This window comes from Hippopotamus amphibius, chromosome 7 (assembly GCF_030028045.1).
Source record: "Hippopotamus amphibius kiboko isolate mHipAmp2 chromosome 7, mHipAmp2.hap2, whole genome shotgun sequence".
NCBI classification, from domain to species: Eukaryota; Metazoa; Chordata; class Mammalia; order Artiodactyla; family Hippopotamidae; genus Hippopotamus; species Hippopotamus amphibius.
Window position 1 is genome coordinate 2,932,048 of NC_080192.1, and position 17,947 is coordinate 2,949,994.

The window sequence follows — 17,947 nt, forward strand, 5'->3', positions numbered from 1 at the left end:
GGAGCTCAACACACAGCCCTGCCGCTGCGTGAGATGGGAAAGTGACAAGTTGGTCCCCTGCCCCTCACACACGGGAGCTGCGGGGCGCCAGCTCCTCAGCCCACAGCCCTGCTGCCCCCACACGTGGCAGGGCGCTCAGCTGGGGCTGGGGACACGCGAACGGTGGAGGGCCCTGGCGGCGGGGCCCTGCGTGGGCAGTGCGCTGCTGGAGTGACGCAGAGGCCGAGCTTCGAGACCCCAGTTCCAATTTCTGTGCAAATTGGTTGCTAACAGTGACAGCCTGGCAACAAAACCCAGAACTCCCACAGCTCACAGAACACCAGCGCAGCGGCCTGGGAAGAAGAGCGCCCTTACCTGGCGCCCACTCTGTGCACGGTGCAGGCTAGGCCTCCGCGCGGGAAGCACCCCGGTTCCCGCGCGTCTGGCTGCGTGGCCGCATCTGCCCCGCGTCTGCACAGCCCACACGGCCCGCGGGCTCACGATGCTGCCTGCCCTCACGGGACCCATCTGCCCGTCCACGCACCTGAGACTCCTCCCTCAGTCCCAACGCCACCCTGGACCTGCCCACGGCTGCGAGGGCAGCACGGCGCTAGGATGGAGAGTCCATCTGCCAGAGTCTACGCGGTCAGACAGGATCCACGGGGCTATGTTCCACTTGGCTGCAGGCGGGCGACTCGGGGCTTTATTGGTATAAAAAGCCCTCGTGCCACTTCCCCGCGACAGCGTGTGTGCCAGGAGCCCCAGCCCAGGCTGCGCTGAGGCTCGTGGGAGGCAGCCCTGCCCCCGACGGGGGGGCGGTAAGTGAACGAGCAGCTCACCAGCCAGGCCCCAGAGCGTGTCCACGTTTCCTGGCTCGTGTCCACAGTCGGCCCCTACAGACAGACCTGGGGACACGGGCAGTACGTACATACTCTTAATTAGAACTCAAGTGGCCTCTGGACGCCACCAGGAAGGAATTTAATAAATGCTTTAAGCCAATGAGTCACCTTGCAACACTCACCTGGCAAAAGGGAGTTCTTCCTTTTCTTCAAACACAATCTCTAGGCTGTGGAAAATGTCAGCCTCCGAGGGTCCCCCAGCACCCCCTCCCCTGCCAAAGCCAGTCCTCAGGATGGGACTGCCATTCTAAAAGCCACATGTGTGGACACGAGGCTGCGACGCCCCCTCCCCTGGCCTGGGGGTCCGGCTCCACCGGAGCTCATGTCCCAAGTATCAGCCAGTGATGGGAAGACCTCAGTCAGAGCCAGGACGCTCCCAGGGAAGGGAGTTACTAGAACACGGAGAACAGACACCACCGTCCTCAGAACCTGGCTCTCACGCTTCCATTCCAGAAAGCGGCTGACGTCCTTTTTTATTTCAAGACACATCCCAGCGGCTCACACACTTGTGACTGAGCCTCAGGGCGCCAGGGAAGGAGGCAGGGGCAGAGCCGTCCACCTCCCGCACGCCGCCTCCTTGGCTCCAATAGCAAGCCCGTCAGCTTGGAAACGCCCGGGGTCTCCACTGCAGCGGCCCCCACTTCCCGCACAGCTGAGCCTCCCGGAGGATGGGGAGCTGCAGCGGTCCCTTTCTTCCCCTTCTCCCCAGGGCCGGCTCCAGCCGCTGCCCCGCCGAACCTGCCCCTGCCTGCTGCCGCCTGATGCCCACGGTCCTGACCTGTGGACCCCACCGCCCCCCCCCCAGCACCGCGCTGCCCCCCAGGCAGCCACTCTGGGTGGGCCTGTGCAGCTAAAATGAGAACTAAACATCCAGTTCCACAGTCACACTGGCTACATTCTTCGAGTGTGGACAACCCACGTGTGCCTGGAGGCTGCCCTCCTGGGTGTTTCCGTCATCCTGGAACCTTCCCCTGCTCTGGGGCCTCTGTCCCCGGCTCACACTGGTGCGGTCCTCTCCAGCCCGCAGACGCCCTCCTCCCGCCGGCCCACCTCTTCCCCTCAACCTTCCCTAGGCTACCTTGGCCACGTCCGCGAGGTCCTTCCTTTTAAAGGCCAAATAATGTTCCATCTGTGTCTGTGTGTGCACGTGTGCACGTGTATGAACGTATACGCATACACACGTGTACACACACAGCCTCTTTATCCTTCACTGGGACACTGGCTGCTCTGTATCTTGGCTGCCATGCACATGAGGGTGCACATATCTCTGCGAGATCATCTCATTCCCTTTGGATGAGTGCAGTAAAGTTACACGATAAAAAAAAAATCAATATACAAGACTCAGTTGCATTTCTATACACTAACAATAAACTAACGGAAAGAGAAATTAAGAAAACAATCCCATTTACAATTGCATGAAAAAGAAAAAAGATGCTTGGGAATAAATTTAACCAAGGATGTGAAAAACCTGTTCACTGAAAACTGAAAAACACTGACAAATGAAACTGAAGAGGACATAAATAAATGGAGAGACGTTCCTCGTTCGTGGACTGCAAGAATTAGTACTGTGAAAATGTCCGTGTTACCCAGAGTGATCTACAGACACACGGCAACCCCATCACAATTCCAACGACACTTTTCACAGATAAAGAGAAACAAACTAAAGTGTGTACAGAACCACAAAAGGGCCTGAACAGCTAACGCGATCTTGAGTGGGTCGACATTCTAATGCCATTTAGGAAACAAGAAATACAAGCCAGAAAATGCACGTCAACCTCCACCTTTCAGGAACTCCGCAGGTGCCAACCCCTCCGGCTGGCTCCTCCCGGCTGCTCCCCTCTGGGGGAGGACAGGCCCACTCACAGTGGGGGAGGGGGGTGGCCGGACCGCAGGCGCTAGGAGAAGCTCACATGGTCCTCGCCTGCGCGATGGGACTGGAGGCCCCGTGCACACCCCAGAGTGCAAGAGCCTGTGGGGTCAGGGACCCTCGTCAACGGGGCACAGGCACACACACTCCCGTGATCCAGGAGCAGGTCCAGCAGCTCAGATAAAAAGCGGGCTTCTGTCCCAGGACCTGCCTGGGAAGAGGCCGGGCCCGGGGGTGGGGGTGGCGGGCCCTGCAGTCAGTCACCTGTGCTCACCAGGCCTCCAGACATAAAGTGAAGCGAGGGACGCGGGGAGGGAGCACAGCCCTCAGACCTACCCCTGCGCCCAGGACACCAGCCGGGAGGACTCGCCGCTGCCGGGAGATGCCCGAGGAGCAGCCCCGGGCTTTGGACGCAGAGGCCCACGAGCCCCGAGCCACGGCCACCATCCCGAGCCCACCAACATTACAATAAAACAGCAGCCGCCTTTGTGGCTATTTTTCCATAGAGAAGCAATTCCAGAGAAGGTGCACGAAACTCTCAGACAGCAGGGGAGGCCCGCTGAGGCTGGAACGCAGGCCTCGGGGTGCAGAGCAGCTCTGAGTCGGGGGGCAGAGGCTGAAGCGCCACTGGGTGCCCGTCTAGCAGGCAGGGTACCCTGGAGTCAAAGCTCCCTAGACGTGCAGCTGAGCTGCTTTCCTGCCCGCTGCCCGAGCCCACCCGCAGCTCAGGCCCGGCCCCCGCAACTCCCGGAGCCGGACCCAGAGAGCCAGGCTCGGCTTCCCTGTCCAGGCAGCAGCAGGAGGAGCAGGTGTGGCCTGGAAACACCACCATGCGGCCCTCACGCAGTAGACAGGGAGCCCTGCCTCCTGCACGTGGAGTGGGGGCATGGGGGGGGGGGCACAGGAGGGGCGGCGAGGGGCCAGGAAGACACGGGTGGGATGGAGGGCACCCCGGCGGCCCCGATGGCCTCAGCCCCGTGCTGCAGACCCGCAGCACAGCACATGCCCAGAGCTTTCTGTCTCATTCGAGGTCCCCAAAAATCCATGCGTCGGGTCCGGCTGTGGAAGGTGGGACGCATCCCTCCCGCGGCTCCCTCGGGGGCTGGACCCCAGGGCAGCCTGCACCCAGTGCCCGGGCCCATCTGGGGCGTGCGATGCACCCAGGAAGCAGGGTTCGTCTCCCTGCTCTCGGGCTCCGCCCGGACAGTCTGCTTTCTAACGGCCTCTTTTCCGCCTGTGACTAATGCCCTCGCTCGTTTCTGTGCCGTCACCTAGTTCAGGAACCAGGCCAGAGTAGCTGCTGGTCGATGACCTTTTGTGGACACGTGTCCCAAGAGGATCTCAAGCAACGCGTAGGGATGACAGAGCTGCTGAAAGCTGTGAGGGCCCAGCTAACGAACACCCCAGCTGAGGGCAGCGTGCGCGCCCGGCTGCCGTCCTGTGATTACTGTGTACTTGCGTTGCCAAAAGATGCAATACAATTTCATGGTTACTTGGGCCTGTAAAATAGAAATACCCCCAATTTTTAAGATATGAAAAGGTTTATGACCAGGGTACTGTCAGTTCAACAATGAGTCCATGGTACAAATGAGTCAATTCATGACAAAATTTAATTTCAGGAAAATTAACTCAATAAAGATGCCACAACTGTGCTTAAAGTTTTAATACCTATTAGGAGTTTTAGCGAAGTGGTGCAGGACCACAGGCGCGCAGATCTATTTTCTGCTGCTCAAAATGCGATTGACTTAATACCTAATTTATTCGTAATGGGGACAGCATTACAGGGAACTCTGTGTTTAACGAGGGCAGCCGGGAGCTCAGCCCAACCCACCACAAGCAGGGAGCGCTTGCAATCCACGGGGTATTAAGTTTTGTTTCCTGAGACGTAACCGAGACTTGACAACAGCACCAGGCAACGGCCATTCTAACCAAACAGCCCCCCCAAGAAGGCTTTATATCCCAGTAAATGTCAGCAGCTAGGAATTCTGTAGCTGCCAAGGACCTAGAAAAGCAAAACCAAAGTGGGGGGTTTGGAGGCAATCTACCGATGAGTCATAATTCTGTAGCGAACACCATCAGGACACACAAGCTGCAAAAAAGAGAAGAGAAGTGGAAACACAGGGCCTCAGAGCCACAAAACAGCCACAGGAGCCACAAAACAGCCACAGGCCGCGCACTGGGCGCCCGGGCCAGCAGGAGGAGCAAAGCTCCAGGCTACCGCTCTCCGTGGCCTGTGAGAAACGCGCTCAGAGAGCGAGGCCGGCGGGCGTGGGGGCCAGCACAGCAGTAGCCTGAGGTCCTTGTCCCATGGGACAATCACACCATCCAGACCAAGGGCTCCTCTGATGGGGAGGCCAGGGCCAGGGCCCTTCCAGCCTGCTGGGGGCCCCGGCCCCCACTGCCACCTTCCAAGGACATCCACGCGCTGGAGCCCAACCCCACGCCTGGGACTCCTACTGCCCTACAAAGAAGCCCGTGGCCTGGGGCTCCCTCTGCCAGCCTCCAAAGGCAGCTGCCCCGAGTCCCAGTGGCAGGAAAAACCCTGCCTCTCAGAGTTAAGAACGAAAGCCAGCCTGCGCAGAGACTCCACTCCGAGTCCACACAAGCTGCCTGCTCGCCGCGAGGGAAAGGCCGGCGTGGAACGCCCGGCACGGCCGCAGCCTCAGCAGACAGCTCCGGGAAGATGGAGAGGCGCTAGAATGAGCAATGCAACACTCAGGGGAACCGAGGTGGTTTGTTCCAGCAAACGCAACCTCCCGAAGAAATGAACATCCTCAAAATCGGCAGAGACGAGGAAATGTCATAGTGCACTGAACCTGTCCGTGACTTTTCAAAATCTTCACCATAAGTAACTCAAAACCCAGGCAACGTGTGAGTCCCGAGCGTGAGTTTGTCTGGCAGATGTGGCTCAGAGTCACGCCACAGTCACACCTGTCCCGGGGCCCCGGCCAAAGTGCAAACCGCCAGCACACCAGGGCCACTGCCGCCACACAGAGGGATGAAGCCCGGCTACAAATAAAACTACAGAAAGGTCTCTGCCCCGTCCCACATCCAGTCAAACGGCAAGAACACCGGAAACGGACATCGAAAGACTGCATTTCAGTGGAGAGGATGCTCTGAAGGCAAAATCAAGGGCAGCAAACAGCCCCAGGGCAGAAGGTTGTAGGAGGCGAGGCGTGGAGGACACGGCCCGGCCCCTCGCGGGGGGTGGGGGTGGGGGCGCTCACCTGGTAGGTGTCCCACAGGCGGATGGTGCAGCGCAGGGGCACCTCCCGCATCAGCAGGTTGTTCATCCAGCGGAAGGCGAACTGCAGGTACCGCACCTCGTGCTGGTCCAGGTGCCGGTGGACTTGCTCTGCAGAGACACACACAGGCCCCGCGGCCGTCAGGAGAGCCCCCGGAGGCCCACCGTCCCCGAGGCCCGGGGCCACCTCGGGACCCACTCCAACCACCCAAGCGACCTCCCCCGAGAAGCAAGCAAGGAAAACTTCTACTCCGAGGCCTCACCGTGCCTCCTCCTCAAGGAGACCAGGTGGTGATGACCGTTACCAGGACCCCGCCGGCTCCCGTGGGCTGAGTGCGAGCCCACTTGGACACCCAGTGCCCCACCCCAGGAGCAGGAGCAGGAGCAGGAGCAGGCCCAGTCCTGCCCTACAGATGGAAACGTGGGTCCGAGAGCCTGACAGACACTCGGGGGCACGTCGGGGGCTCAGCTGACCTGCATCCGTCTGGCCTACAGGCAGGTCCACCAGACTCAGGCTGGAGTCCTGAGAGGGGACGGGCTTCCCGGCTCCCAGGACGGCTTCAACCTCGTGCCGGGCAAATGCCCCGCAGGCTCCTGGACCCGGCCAGCGAAGGGGTAGGTGAGCCCATCCCTGGATCCCAGGTTTGGGGCTCCCGTGAAGACAGCTGGGCCCCTGGGGGGAACCAGGCCCAATGCACCATCTCCCACCAGCCATGGAGTCTCTCTCCATCACGGGGCTGCATGACTCGAGCCCCAGCGTCCCCTGCCCAGGCTCCTCAGCTGGGCTCTCAACCACCTGCAGAAAAGGCTCAGAGCCCAGTGGAGCACCGAGGTCCTGGGACCCTGGAAGCGCCCCTCCAGGAAGCAGAGACTCCGGGGACCATGAGGACTGTGCCCCCTTTCTCCAACGTTCTGCCCCAGGAAGTGCCACTCAAAGGGCCCAGGGAGGACCGGTGCTGCTTATAAAACAAGCAAGTATGGTCTGATTATCCAGACTGGGGGCTGGACATGCCCACCCTGACTTCTGTCCACTGGTCTTACCTCTCCCACCCGCCTGCCCTGAGAAGCAACCCTGAACAAAGTGCACAGGTCCTTCAGTTCTCCCAACGAAAGTTCTGGAAACCACAAATAAACAAGTGACAGCCAGGGGACCAGGGAAGCGGCAGGCCAGCTCAGAGGGCTGCAGGGGGCTGACAGCGCCCTCCGGGTCCCTAACATCCTCCTCCTCTCGGCGGCTGTTAAAACACATGTTCTCAGGCTCCTCTCAACTTTCCAAATCAGAGCCTTCCAGGCAGATCTGAGGTTCTGTGTCTCTAGAAGATTCTTACGTGCCAGCCACACACCGGTGCTGGGAGCCCTCTCAGGGCCAAGTCACACAAGAACTCAGCAGCCGGGACCCCAGAGACACAGGAAGACGGGGCTCCAGCCTCTGACAGGGTCCACGTCCCAGAAGAAGCTCCCGCGCGGGGCAGGGCGGGCTCTGGTCTGCTCCACAGCTTCTAACCAGCTTATGTTGTACTAAATACACTTAGTCGTTAAGTAAACTCAACTCCAGGACCCAGAACAGCCCCTCCTGCTCCAGCGGAGCGTAAAGTGGCAGCAGAACACAGCGTGCGCGGGCGGGGGCCCCCAGGCCGCAGCCCTGGCAGAAACCAGCCGTGTGGCTTGTCACCGAGGAGAGCCCAGGGGTCTGCGAGGGCAGGTGTCCTCCCTGTGTCCCCAGCCTGTAAGCTCAGGGGCCACCTAACGCCCCGAGGGGGTCCTATCAAGACATCGTGAGGGCCCCGCACGGGGCCCAGAGTGTGCGAAACGCCAGCTGGCGGCACCGGTTGAGTCAGAACCTCCCTTCCCAGCCCGGCCCCCAGCTCCGCGTCTGCTCAGGTGGCACCGCGTGCCAGCGGCCTGCTCTGCCCCCTGGCCACCCGTCCCTCCCCCGTGCCGGCCTCCCTCCTCCTGGTCCCACAGCCTCCTCTCGGGAGCGTGTCACACTGTCCGGGCTTCGCTGCTTAGGGCCAAGCCCGTCCCAGGATGTGAGCTGCTCCAGGGCAGGCGTGGTGCCTGAGACCCCACCCCCCCCCCAACCTGCAGCCCCGGGACACACCAGGTGCCCCGTACGTGTGCGGCAGAGGGCGGGGGAGGGGGGGAGGGGGAGGAGACGCATAGCTGTTAACATGAAGAGGTCGCCCATTTGTCAGCCGCCTCCTCCTACTTCTCCACAACACGAGCGCGGCGACTTCCAGCCCCACAATGGGATATCTCGTTCTTTTTAAGGACTTAACAATTTCTAACCTGAAAATAGCAGCTACAAAACAAAACCTCTGGAAAGTTCCATGTGGCCCTGAGTGGTGCCCTGTGCCCACTCCCCAAGGGTGGCAGCCCCTGCTGCGACCCGGGCACCGATACGGGCACTCTGGCCAACGGGAAATGCAAATACCATCAACATCTGCAAAGCAGCAGTTTAGACAATGAATCACCTTACTGAACAGGGATCTTTTACACAGAAACGGGAATGAGCTTCCACGAGTGCAGCGGGCAGTGGGGCCAGAGTGCGCGGAGGGGCGGCCACAGCTCCCGAGAGAAAGCCGCCGCCTGGATACAGAGCGCCAGGGGAGGGGGGCCGCTCCCAGGACCCGCCAGTCGCCCGCGCTGAGGCTCTGCGGGGCACGCGGGCCGAGGACAGAGCGCGGCGGGCAGCGGGTGGGCAGGGCCGGGCCCCCCCCCCGCCCCACAGCAGGGGCTCACCACGCACTCACAATCGGGAAGACAGGCGGACTCCAAGTTCACGCTCGGGCTCGGGCGGCTTTTCCCGGGGGTCGTCGGTTCACGTCCTTTCCTCCTGCACAGCGAGGAGGGGGCTCGCCAGCCAGGGAGCCGTGGAAGGCCCTCCCCGGGCGCCCCCTGGACTGCGACGCCCGCGGGGCAGGACCTCGTCTGGGCCCAGAGATTGGCACAGAGCCGGGCCCGGCACGTTCGTGGACGGAGCGGAGCGACGGCCGGAGCTGGACACGCGAGGAGGCGGGGGCGGGACGGAAGCGTGGAACGAGCTGCCCGCGGCCCCAGCCACGTCCCTGTGCCTGCGGTGCCGCCGGCCTCCTCGGCTGAAGCAGAAGGGCGCCATTTACGAGCGGGGAAAGCAAACAACCCTAATAAGTGCCTGGGAGGCACGCGACACCTTTCTAACGTAAACCGGCGAGCACACTGATTTGGAAAATTAAACATATTTCTGGAACATCTGTCACTGAAGGAACTTAACCAAACAGGGAAAATGAACCCTTCTCTCCTCTGGCAGGTCTACCTGAGGCCCACCCCACGAGGTGCTGGCGGAGGCCACCCCGTCTCAGGCTCGGCCCCAGGAGCCGTGCCAGCCAGGGCGCGAGGCCCCACAGCCCGCAGGGCAGCTCCTGCTGCGGCATCCTCCCCTGTGCCTGAGTGAGAAGCCGGGGAGCTGGCCCGTCCACAGTGCACACAGCAGCGGCAGACTCAGGACTGTCCCCCTCCACGTCCTGAAATGACCCCACGATGCCAGGTGGGCCCACACCTCGCCCTCGACCCCCACCCCCCAGCCGGTGTCTCCGGGTACCAGCACCCTGGGCGCACCCGGGGCCTCTACAGAGCAAGGCCCACGGCGTCAACTCCACGAGGACGCGGGCAGACGCTCCTCATTCATCAGCACTTTCCAGGAGGCTATCGGGGTCTCCCTGTAGCCCACCGCCAGCGACAGTGACGCAGCAGAGAAGACACGGCCGCGTCCCGCCCTCCGGGAGCTCAGCGACGTGCAGGACACAGAAAGAAAAAGCAACTTCGCGCCTCTGAACTGTCTATTTCATCAGTTACTGACTCAGAGTGTCCCGAGGGCTTGGGCTTCTCTTCCGTCCAACACGGCCCGAACTCCCGACGGGAGCGCGAGCCTTGGCCCGAGGCTCCGCAGGACCTCACGGAGGCTCCTCGGGGAAGCGCCTGCCGGGCAGCCCGCCCCACGGCCAGGCCACTCCGGCTGACGCGGGGCCGCCAGGAGCAGCCACCCCAGCACAGCGGAGGCCTGTCCTTGGTCACGGGGAGGTGGCTGTTTCTCACGGATGACCTGGCTTCTCTGGAAGCAACGATGAAGCGTGATAAAGCGGGCCGGCCACTGCCCCTCCCCCTCCCATGCACACAGTGAACGTCTGGAAAGGCGCTTCCTACACGGAACGTGTGGAAAAGTGGACGCCTAAACTCCAGCCATTACTTTGCATTTATATACATCAGAGCACAAACGTATATGCTGGAAAGATTCATTTCTCCTGTTTCGTAAGCAACTGTGAGCAGATGCTCTGTCCCTGATAAAGGAAATTTGGTTAGCAATAACTCTGGATTTGAAATTTCCATTTCGCTGGATACAAGAGGGGACATGGAATGAGTGAGCAGGCAGATGTAATTATTGTCATCCTTCAGGCTGAGGAGACGTATTCCATCAAGGCCTTGCGACGCAGGCTGGGCGGCTACCGCCACAAAGTCACAGGACGTGCCCGTTGCCCAGGGCGGGCTAGACGCTTCTCCCAGCACCCGAAATAGAGCGTCTGCAGACTGGAAACTCTGCTGAAACACCTTGTCTTCCTCATCAAAAACAAAAATAAATTACGCAACCACACTGAGTTCCAAGATTCATGCTAAAAAGGAAAAAAAATGTATGCATCCCATTGACTCGGCACGAAGAACACGCACTGTTCACACAGGGCCAGGCACTGCTTCGATTTATTTGCCCAAAGAGTGACTGCTCACACGTGGAATCCTGAGAGCGAACACAGACTGAATACATCACACGTCTGCTGGGTGAGGCCTGAACAGGCTTCGGTGCGGGCGGGGGTGGGGCGGGGGGGAAGACTGCAATTCTCTAATCAGTTAGAAAGATGATGAAGAAGAGAAACAGGAGCCGCTGGCAGTGAACACGGCCTCCCTGCAGCCAAGGAAGCCTCTTTCTGGGCTTCCCCGCCCTCCTCACCTGCCAGGTTTAGCGTACAGCAAGAGTAAACAGCTAGAGAAAACATCAGCCCCAAAGAGAGGCAGGGCCGAGCCCCAGCCCCGGGACTCCCAGCCGGGGACCCAGGACCCACGATGCCACCCTCCAAGCACACGACACGCCCGGCAAATCCTGTGGGAAACCATCACCAGCCCCACAGCAGGGCAGAGAGCAGGCCTGAGTCTGCGCTGCTGGCCTGTCTCCTCCCTCAGGCAGAGCAGAGCACCGGCCAGACGGGAGAACAGGAGAGAGACCTCGGTTACAGCGTCACGAAGCTGGGCTCAGATCCCAGGTCAGCTTCTGCAAGGTTCTCTAGGCGCTCAGGGCCTCCAGGTCCTCCCTGGAGAACGGGGAGGGCCCCAGCTCCCTCACAGCACCCTCCTGGGAAAGTTCCCGGCATGGTAGCGGCCACGAAGTGGGCACGGGACAGGTGTCAGGCCCCTCCCGGCCCTTCTCTCACGCGGCGCCAGACCAAGAGGAGGGAGGGGAGGGCAGCTGAGCCTCCTTTCAGAAGTGGGTCCACGGGGGAAGCTCTGAGCAGGCAACCAGGCCTCTGCTGCATGGCCAGGGACCTGCTCTCGGCCGCCTCCAGACAGCACCCCAGTCAGAGCAGATGCCGCTCCAAGGCCTCGGGCCACAGGCCCGTCTCAGGGCCCCCAAGGACCCTTCTCGGCCATCACAGCGCAGTGAGCAAAGGGCAGGGGAGAGGACTCCGGACGTGAGGAGCTAGGCCAACAGCGGGAAGGCAGCCAGGCTCCGGGCAGGGGCTGTGCCGAGACCAGAGAGCAGCAGGCGCAGCCCCCCAGCCACAGCGACACACATGTTTTGGCGGGGCCGCAGGCGGGAGTCCCTGGTCCCAGGGTCGGGGCTCGCAGCAGCCGGACCTCAGCACACGAGAGGCGCTGGGCACTGAGTCTCATCGCGGGGCCCGCGATGCGGTCCCTCGTGCCCTCCTCACGAAGCCCCAGTGAAAGCTCCGGAGGCGCGCGCTCGGCAGGCTTCCAGGCGGGTGAACCCATGCACGGCAGAGGGCGACGGGCCCTGACTCCAGGGCCAAGAGGAAGCCCCGAGTCCCCGGAGCCTCCTGACTCCACCCTACGCCTCTCCTCCCCGGCCCGCTCTCCTGAGCTCTGAGCCACTCCAGCAACTGATCAGGCCTGGGGGCCTCCGGAAGTGCTGCTTTTATCACCACCGGGTCCCCAGTGCGGGCAACCGGGGGGCCCCGAGCGTGCAGCTGGCACCTCCCGGAGAACGGAGCCCTTCCCGGGGGTCCGGGACTCACCCCGGCGGTGAGTCGCAGCACTGTGCTACGGGGCACCCCCTCTGCACATGGAGTACAAGCAGAGGACTTCCGCCCGCACCACATGACCCTGCGGGCTGAGATCCAGACAGACATCGCGGCAGGAGCCAAACTGCAACCACGTTCTCCCAAAATCACTCCTCCAGGGCTAGTTCAACACCCAGGCCAGGCTGCATGGGCGCTATCTTGTTATTAGGAGGGGGGGGGTGGTGGTGAAGGCGGGTGGGACCCCAAAGGCTGCTACCCACTCGTAAAGCGGGCAGTACAGCCCCAGGAAGAAGCCACGCCGGGCACTGCCAGCCCTGGAGGCAGGGACCCCACCACACTCTCGGGACCCGGCATCAATGTAAGCGTGAGATAGAACGAAGCTTCCCGGGGGGTCGTAAAAAAATAGGATTTATCTGACACTACACACGCCATCTTTCCATCCCTAGAGAGGTATTAAGATCTATTTTTTTGACAGTAACATCATCTAAAATACGAGTTCTTCTGGAGCTACATGGAATTGAAGAGACCAGGTATTAAATCATGAGCTCTTCACGGATGTGTTCATGGGTATCTTAGCAAGCACCCCAAACCGGGGCTGTCTCCTCAGGAGGGAGCAACAAGGAGCCCGATGAAACAGGGTGCAGGAGACAGAGCCCACGGCGCGGGACGCCGACTGCTCCACAAGCCACGTGAGGGCCCCCCCACCCCGGCCCCAGCCCCACGCAGAGAAGAGACGAAGTGTGTGAGACGCTGGGTCAGGTGGACGGATTTTGGCTCCGTCCCACCCATACCTGACGTACAAGGTTCTAGAGGGACCAGGGAGGGGCTGGTGAGGAGTGCAGATCTCGACGGGCTGCGGTGTGGACAGATCTCAGCTCGCTGTCCGCAGGAAGCCAGGCCTGACACCACCCAAGCCTGCAATGAAATCCAAGACGTACAGCTTTCCCAGAAGTCCCCTCTCTCCCGACGCACTCTGAGGCTGAGAATATGCCACAAAATATACGTGTCTGAGTCTGACCTGGACCTGAGACTCCCCGTGCCTGGTGCTGGCTGGTCCGTGCCTCCCCACATTCAAGACTCAGCTCAAGCATCACTGCCCTTTTGAAGCCTTTCCTGACCCCTCTCCACCCTGGAGCCGACCCCCTTCCTCAGCACCCCCACCTCGACTTCTAGACAGCGCCTGTGACGCTTTGGTGGCCTTGAGCACCTGCTACACTTGGGTGGCCTTGTGGTTTGCACGGCTGGGTGCTCTCTGCACACGTGCGGCCTCTCCTGGCCTAGCCCTCAGGATGAGTGAACGGTGGGGCTTCGTCTCCTGGGGGACACCTGCGCAAACTAAAGAATCAACAGTGGGTGCCGTGAAGGCAGCTTCCCCAAGCATCCACCTGGGGCTCCTCGGGTGTGAGCTGGCCAGCCAGGGGACCACAGAAGGGAGCAGGGGACCTGGGGCGGGAGTACCAGGCATCCGTCCGCCAGGAGGCCGGCACCCACACCAGAGTCTGGGCTGCCCTGACCAGGCTGGCTGACGGGCCAGCAGTGCTCAGGGGACCTCCCCAAAGCGCCCCCCAAGGGCTCCCAGGGCCAAGACAGAGGGGGTGCACTAGCACGCAAGTGCACACAGGGTTACCAAGCTGGAGAAGCCCAGTGCCACCGCGAAGGGCTGGGCTCGTGCAAAGCAAGGAAGGACGGAAACAGGGAGACGGGTGTTTGAGACTCCCTAGGTAGCCCTTATTCAACCCTCAGCTGCTTGGCCAGCCCTGGGGGGCATCTGAATGTGGAGGGCTCAGCAGAGGCTCAGGAGGGCAGCCGGGGCTCTGCAGGGGCCTGAGTGGCAGGTAAGCAGAGGCTGCTCTTCACCAGGGAACAAGCACAGGAAGACAGTGGCCCTCGGCCGACCATGTGCGGCTACACCGGGCAGCCTAAGGCCGAGAACCGCAGCACGTTCCAGCGGCCCGGCTGCTCCCAGGAAGGAGCCCGCCCTCCCTGCCCCCGTCCTACCTGCCGGGACCACCCCCCAGCACAGCTGGACTCCCCATCCCACCAGCTCTTTCCAGCCCCGCCTCTCCCTCTGCTGTTGTCAGTAAGCAGACGGACGCACAACAGCCCACACGGGTGGCGCCGCGGGGAAATTTGCTCTCCTAGGACGACTGTACCCATGTGGTCGCAGGACAGGACGCCGTTCCTGCGGGAGCTCCTCCTACACGCAGGGACGACGCACAGTCAGAGAGTAAGAGCACCAAGCGAAAATCACAGTTTCAGGCTGAACTGCAGGTTTCCCTGCAATCAGGAGGGAGGCACCCACGTATAGGACGGTGGACCGTGGCATCCGCACAGCCCATAATTCACCCACTTAACACAAAGCTAAAAGCAGTCATTGTTCTCAGGATGCTTTGCGCAGATCAAATAAAGAGACGCCTTCCCCGCGCAGCTGACAGTGTGAGGACACCCAGAGCCCCCTACGCGACCCCCTCCAGGCTCCCCCAGGTGCCGCGTGGGGACCCCACCCCGCAGCCCTGTGTCCCATCACACGGTGTCATTCCCGGCACACAGTGGCTCGGTGCCCGCCTCGTCCCCGCCCCGACAGCCTGCTGGTCTCCACTGTCCCTGCGTGCCAGCTGCAGAGGACAGCCCTCGGGCCCGCGCTCTCAGCGCCCGGCGCCAGCGTGTCCCCACGTCCCAGGCAGCCGGCTGCACGCGTCCTGGGCTCAGGCCCTCGGCCACCACGCACTGGGGAGAAAGGGGGATCTCGTCTTTACTGCCGCAGTCTCCATGAGGGGCCGCCAAGACCCCCCTCAGCAGAGCACCAACCAGAGACTGGAGCGGTCACACACACACGTGTGCACACACTCGCACACGCACGGGCACACTCAGGGCCTTCAGGAGCCCGGCGACAAGCGCGGGGTCCAGAGTCAGCAGACCCTTCACCAGAGTGGATGGAGGGACGCTGCATCCGTGTGACCCGAGCAAAACGCTGCCAGCGGCCTCAGCCCCCCGGGTCAGCTGCAGGGGGGGATGGGTGAGGGGCCAGTGCTGCTGCGGGCAGAGCGCCTCGGGGGGTGAGCGCCCAGCGCCCCAGGGCTGCGGGGCTGCTCCCGGCAACGCCCGGCAGAGACCCCTGGACCTGGGGGGCTTACGAGGCCATTAGAGGGACTTCTGACACCTGCACGCACCTCGCCTCCTCCCCGGAACCCCACACAGTGACAGAAGGGGGCAAACACTCACGTGACAGAGAAGGGCAGAGAGAGAGACGTGAGAAACAGAGACAGACAGACAAGCGGGCTCCCCAGACGGCTCCAGCCTGTGCCCGCACCGCACGCTGCACGGCCCCATGGACCCCAGAGAAGGGCGAGGGGGCTGGGACAGAGCAAGGGGCTTGGACAGAGCAAGGGGCTTAGAGAAGCAGCTAGACAGCCCGCGCCCGCACCCCGCCCTCCCCATCCTGCCCATCCCCCAGAACACGAGAGGGCCACCTCTGCAGACGTGACAGCAGGGGTCTCTGGGGGGAGGATGGGGGGACAGACCCGGCAGAGTGCGAGGGCTGCACTGTCCCGAGCGGTGATAGGGGCATTGACTGCGGGGTGGAGCTGGGAGCTCAGACAGGCCAGGGAAAGCACCCTGAGGGTGGCCCCACTAGGCCACAGCCCGAGGTACAGGGGGCCCAGAAGGGCCATCTCAGGTCCATCTTCACAGAAACAGCGCGTGCCTCTTCCACCTTCTTGAAAAGGCAGGTGGCTCACTCATGCGGAAAGGACTCTGACCCCCGCGCGATAAAATGTCCTCCTTCCGCCAAGCCCCACGTGGCCTCCCATCCTGACTTCAGAGGGATGTTGTTCTTCACGCTGATGGAGAGAAACCCACTCACATTCTCTCCAGCAACTTGTAACCACGAACAAAAATGGCTTCGAGGGATCATTTCAAAACCAGATTTGATGGCCTGCATTCAAAACCAAGACAACTTTTTCTTCTTAAGGTCAAGGAGAATTGCTTCCTTTAGAAGTCCCTACTTAGAATTTAATTAACTAGTCTCGGTTTGGCAATAAACCTCGCGCATCAGTCTCGGGTGCAGGGTCACAAAGGAATCACCGTTAAGGAGAAGGGCCGCTAGACCGCGGCTCGGAGGGCCTTGCGTGCTTGCCTCTCTTCACCCGCTGGGTGGCCATCGCGCTTCCCAGGCAAACGGCAAACACGCCCCCACGTGAGCAGCTGAAGGTGCAGCGGTGATCCCGGCATGGGCCTCCGCACCGGCACCTCAGGAGGGTTCCAGGAGGAGAAGCCCAGCTGGGTCACAGGGGCAGCGTCGCCAACGCAAGCACCCACCCGTCTCCTCGGCCCGCCAGGGGCAGCCCCCACCCCGGCCCACCCTCACCCCTTCCTGGGGCCATAAAGCGGGCTGGGTGCTGGTGGCCAGGCCCTCTCGAGGGCCCCGCTCTGGACGGGGAGTCTTTTACGATCCGGTGCTAAGTGCAGGCTTGGAAGGAAGAACTCCCGGAGCAACTGTTAATGTTCTGTCTCCTCGTACAGGACAGAATGTCCTCAACGGTCAAACCTAACGACGCCTCAGCTCCAGGCCCTAAAAATCCCCCTCAGTCCAGCAGGGGAGTTCAGTGCGGTCCGACCTGCCAGCTGCCAGCCTAAGGCCCTCCCGGGACCCTGCCAGCCCAAGCACGGGAGGAGAGCTGTCCCTTGATTTTAAGAAAATAAATCCCCCTCCACCTGCTCTGGGGGACACTGGCAAAGAAGCTTGCATTGCGAAGAAAACACAAAGGGCTGGGCAGGCAGGGAGGCCTAGAAAAGACGGAGTAGGGAACCAGAGAGGGTCGAGGAAGGTCCCCAGGGGACAGGGCCCAGCCCGACGCTCCCCGCAAACCACCATGGCCCTGGAGACGGCGGGAGGGGGCTACAGGCCTGACCCCGAGGTCCTGGGATGACAGCAGGGAAGCCTCTGGGACTGGGCTCCTGCAGCAAAGCCTGGCTGGGGGCGGGGGGGGGGGGGGGGGGGGGGGGGCGGGGAGCAGGGGGCGGAGGGCCGTCCAGCACAGTTAGGGGGCTGCAGAGCCCCGGGACTCCCGAGCCATTGACCCCTCACGTCAGGCTGGCACAGCCTCCCGCACACGGGAGCCAAGTCCTCCCACAGTCTGGCAGGCATCCCCCCTCCCAGTGACAGTGACACCCCTGGGGCTGCCGGGAAATGTGTGTGAAGATGGTCACTCGGGATCAAGGCTCTTGCATGGAGAAAGCGCTGTTTCTACAGCAGCACGGAGGTCAGTTAGCGGGAGAGGCCCTCGGGCCCCAGGGAGGAAGGCCCAGCTCTCCAGAGGTGGGGGCGGGGTGGGGATGCACGTTGAGGCCGGACGATCGTCAGACACCCACGAGGGCGTCGGCTCTCGCCAAGTCAGCCAGTAACTGCTCACCTGTCCTGCTCATGCAGCATTTTTCTGTCCCTTTTACAGATGACGTAGCAGCAGCCAGGCAGCACTGGCGCACGTTACGAGCTTTCCCACGCATCCGCCGCCCGTCCTACAGACTAAAGGGCAGCAGCGGGGGACCTGAGAGCCTCAGGCGAAACAAAGCGGCCAAGGAAACCCATGTGGTGCGACAACCGTCTAGAGACTAGAAGAACCGACACGCAAATGCTTTAACCCCCACCCCAAACATGCACTTCGTACACAGGGAG

At 61.8% G+C, this 17,947-nt stretch overlaps 1 protein-coding gene across 4 annotated transcripts in view; it reads right to left on the reverse strand.

Moving 5' to 3' along the window:
- The window catches only part of TBC1D22A (TBC1 domain family member 22A), a 289,717-nt gene that overhangs the window by 74,345 nt on the left and 197,425 nt on the right, over positions 1-17,947 (reverse strand). For 2 of the 4 annotated variants that reach the window (XM_057742533.1, XM_057742531.1), the window contains one exon: positions 5,973-6,100. The exons of the other annotated variants lie outside the window; for them this stretch is intronic. In XM_057742533.1, the coding sequence (XP_057598516.1) occupies positions 5,973-6,100 (128 nt within the window). The remainder of the gene's footprint in view (positions 1-5,972; positions 6,101-17,947) is intronic. 4 annotated transcript variants of the gene reach the window in all.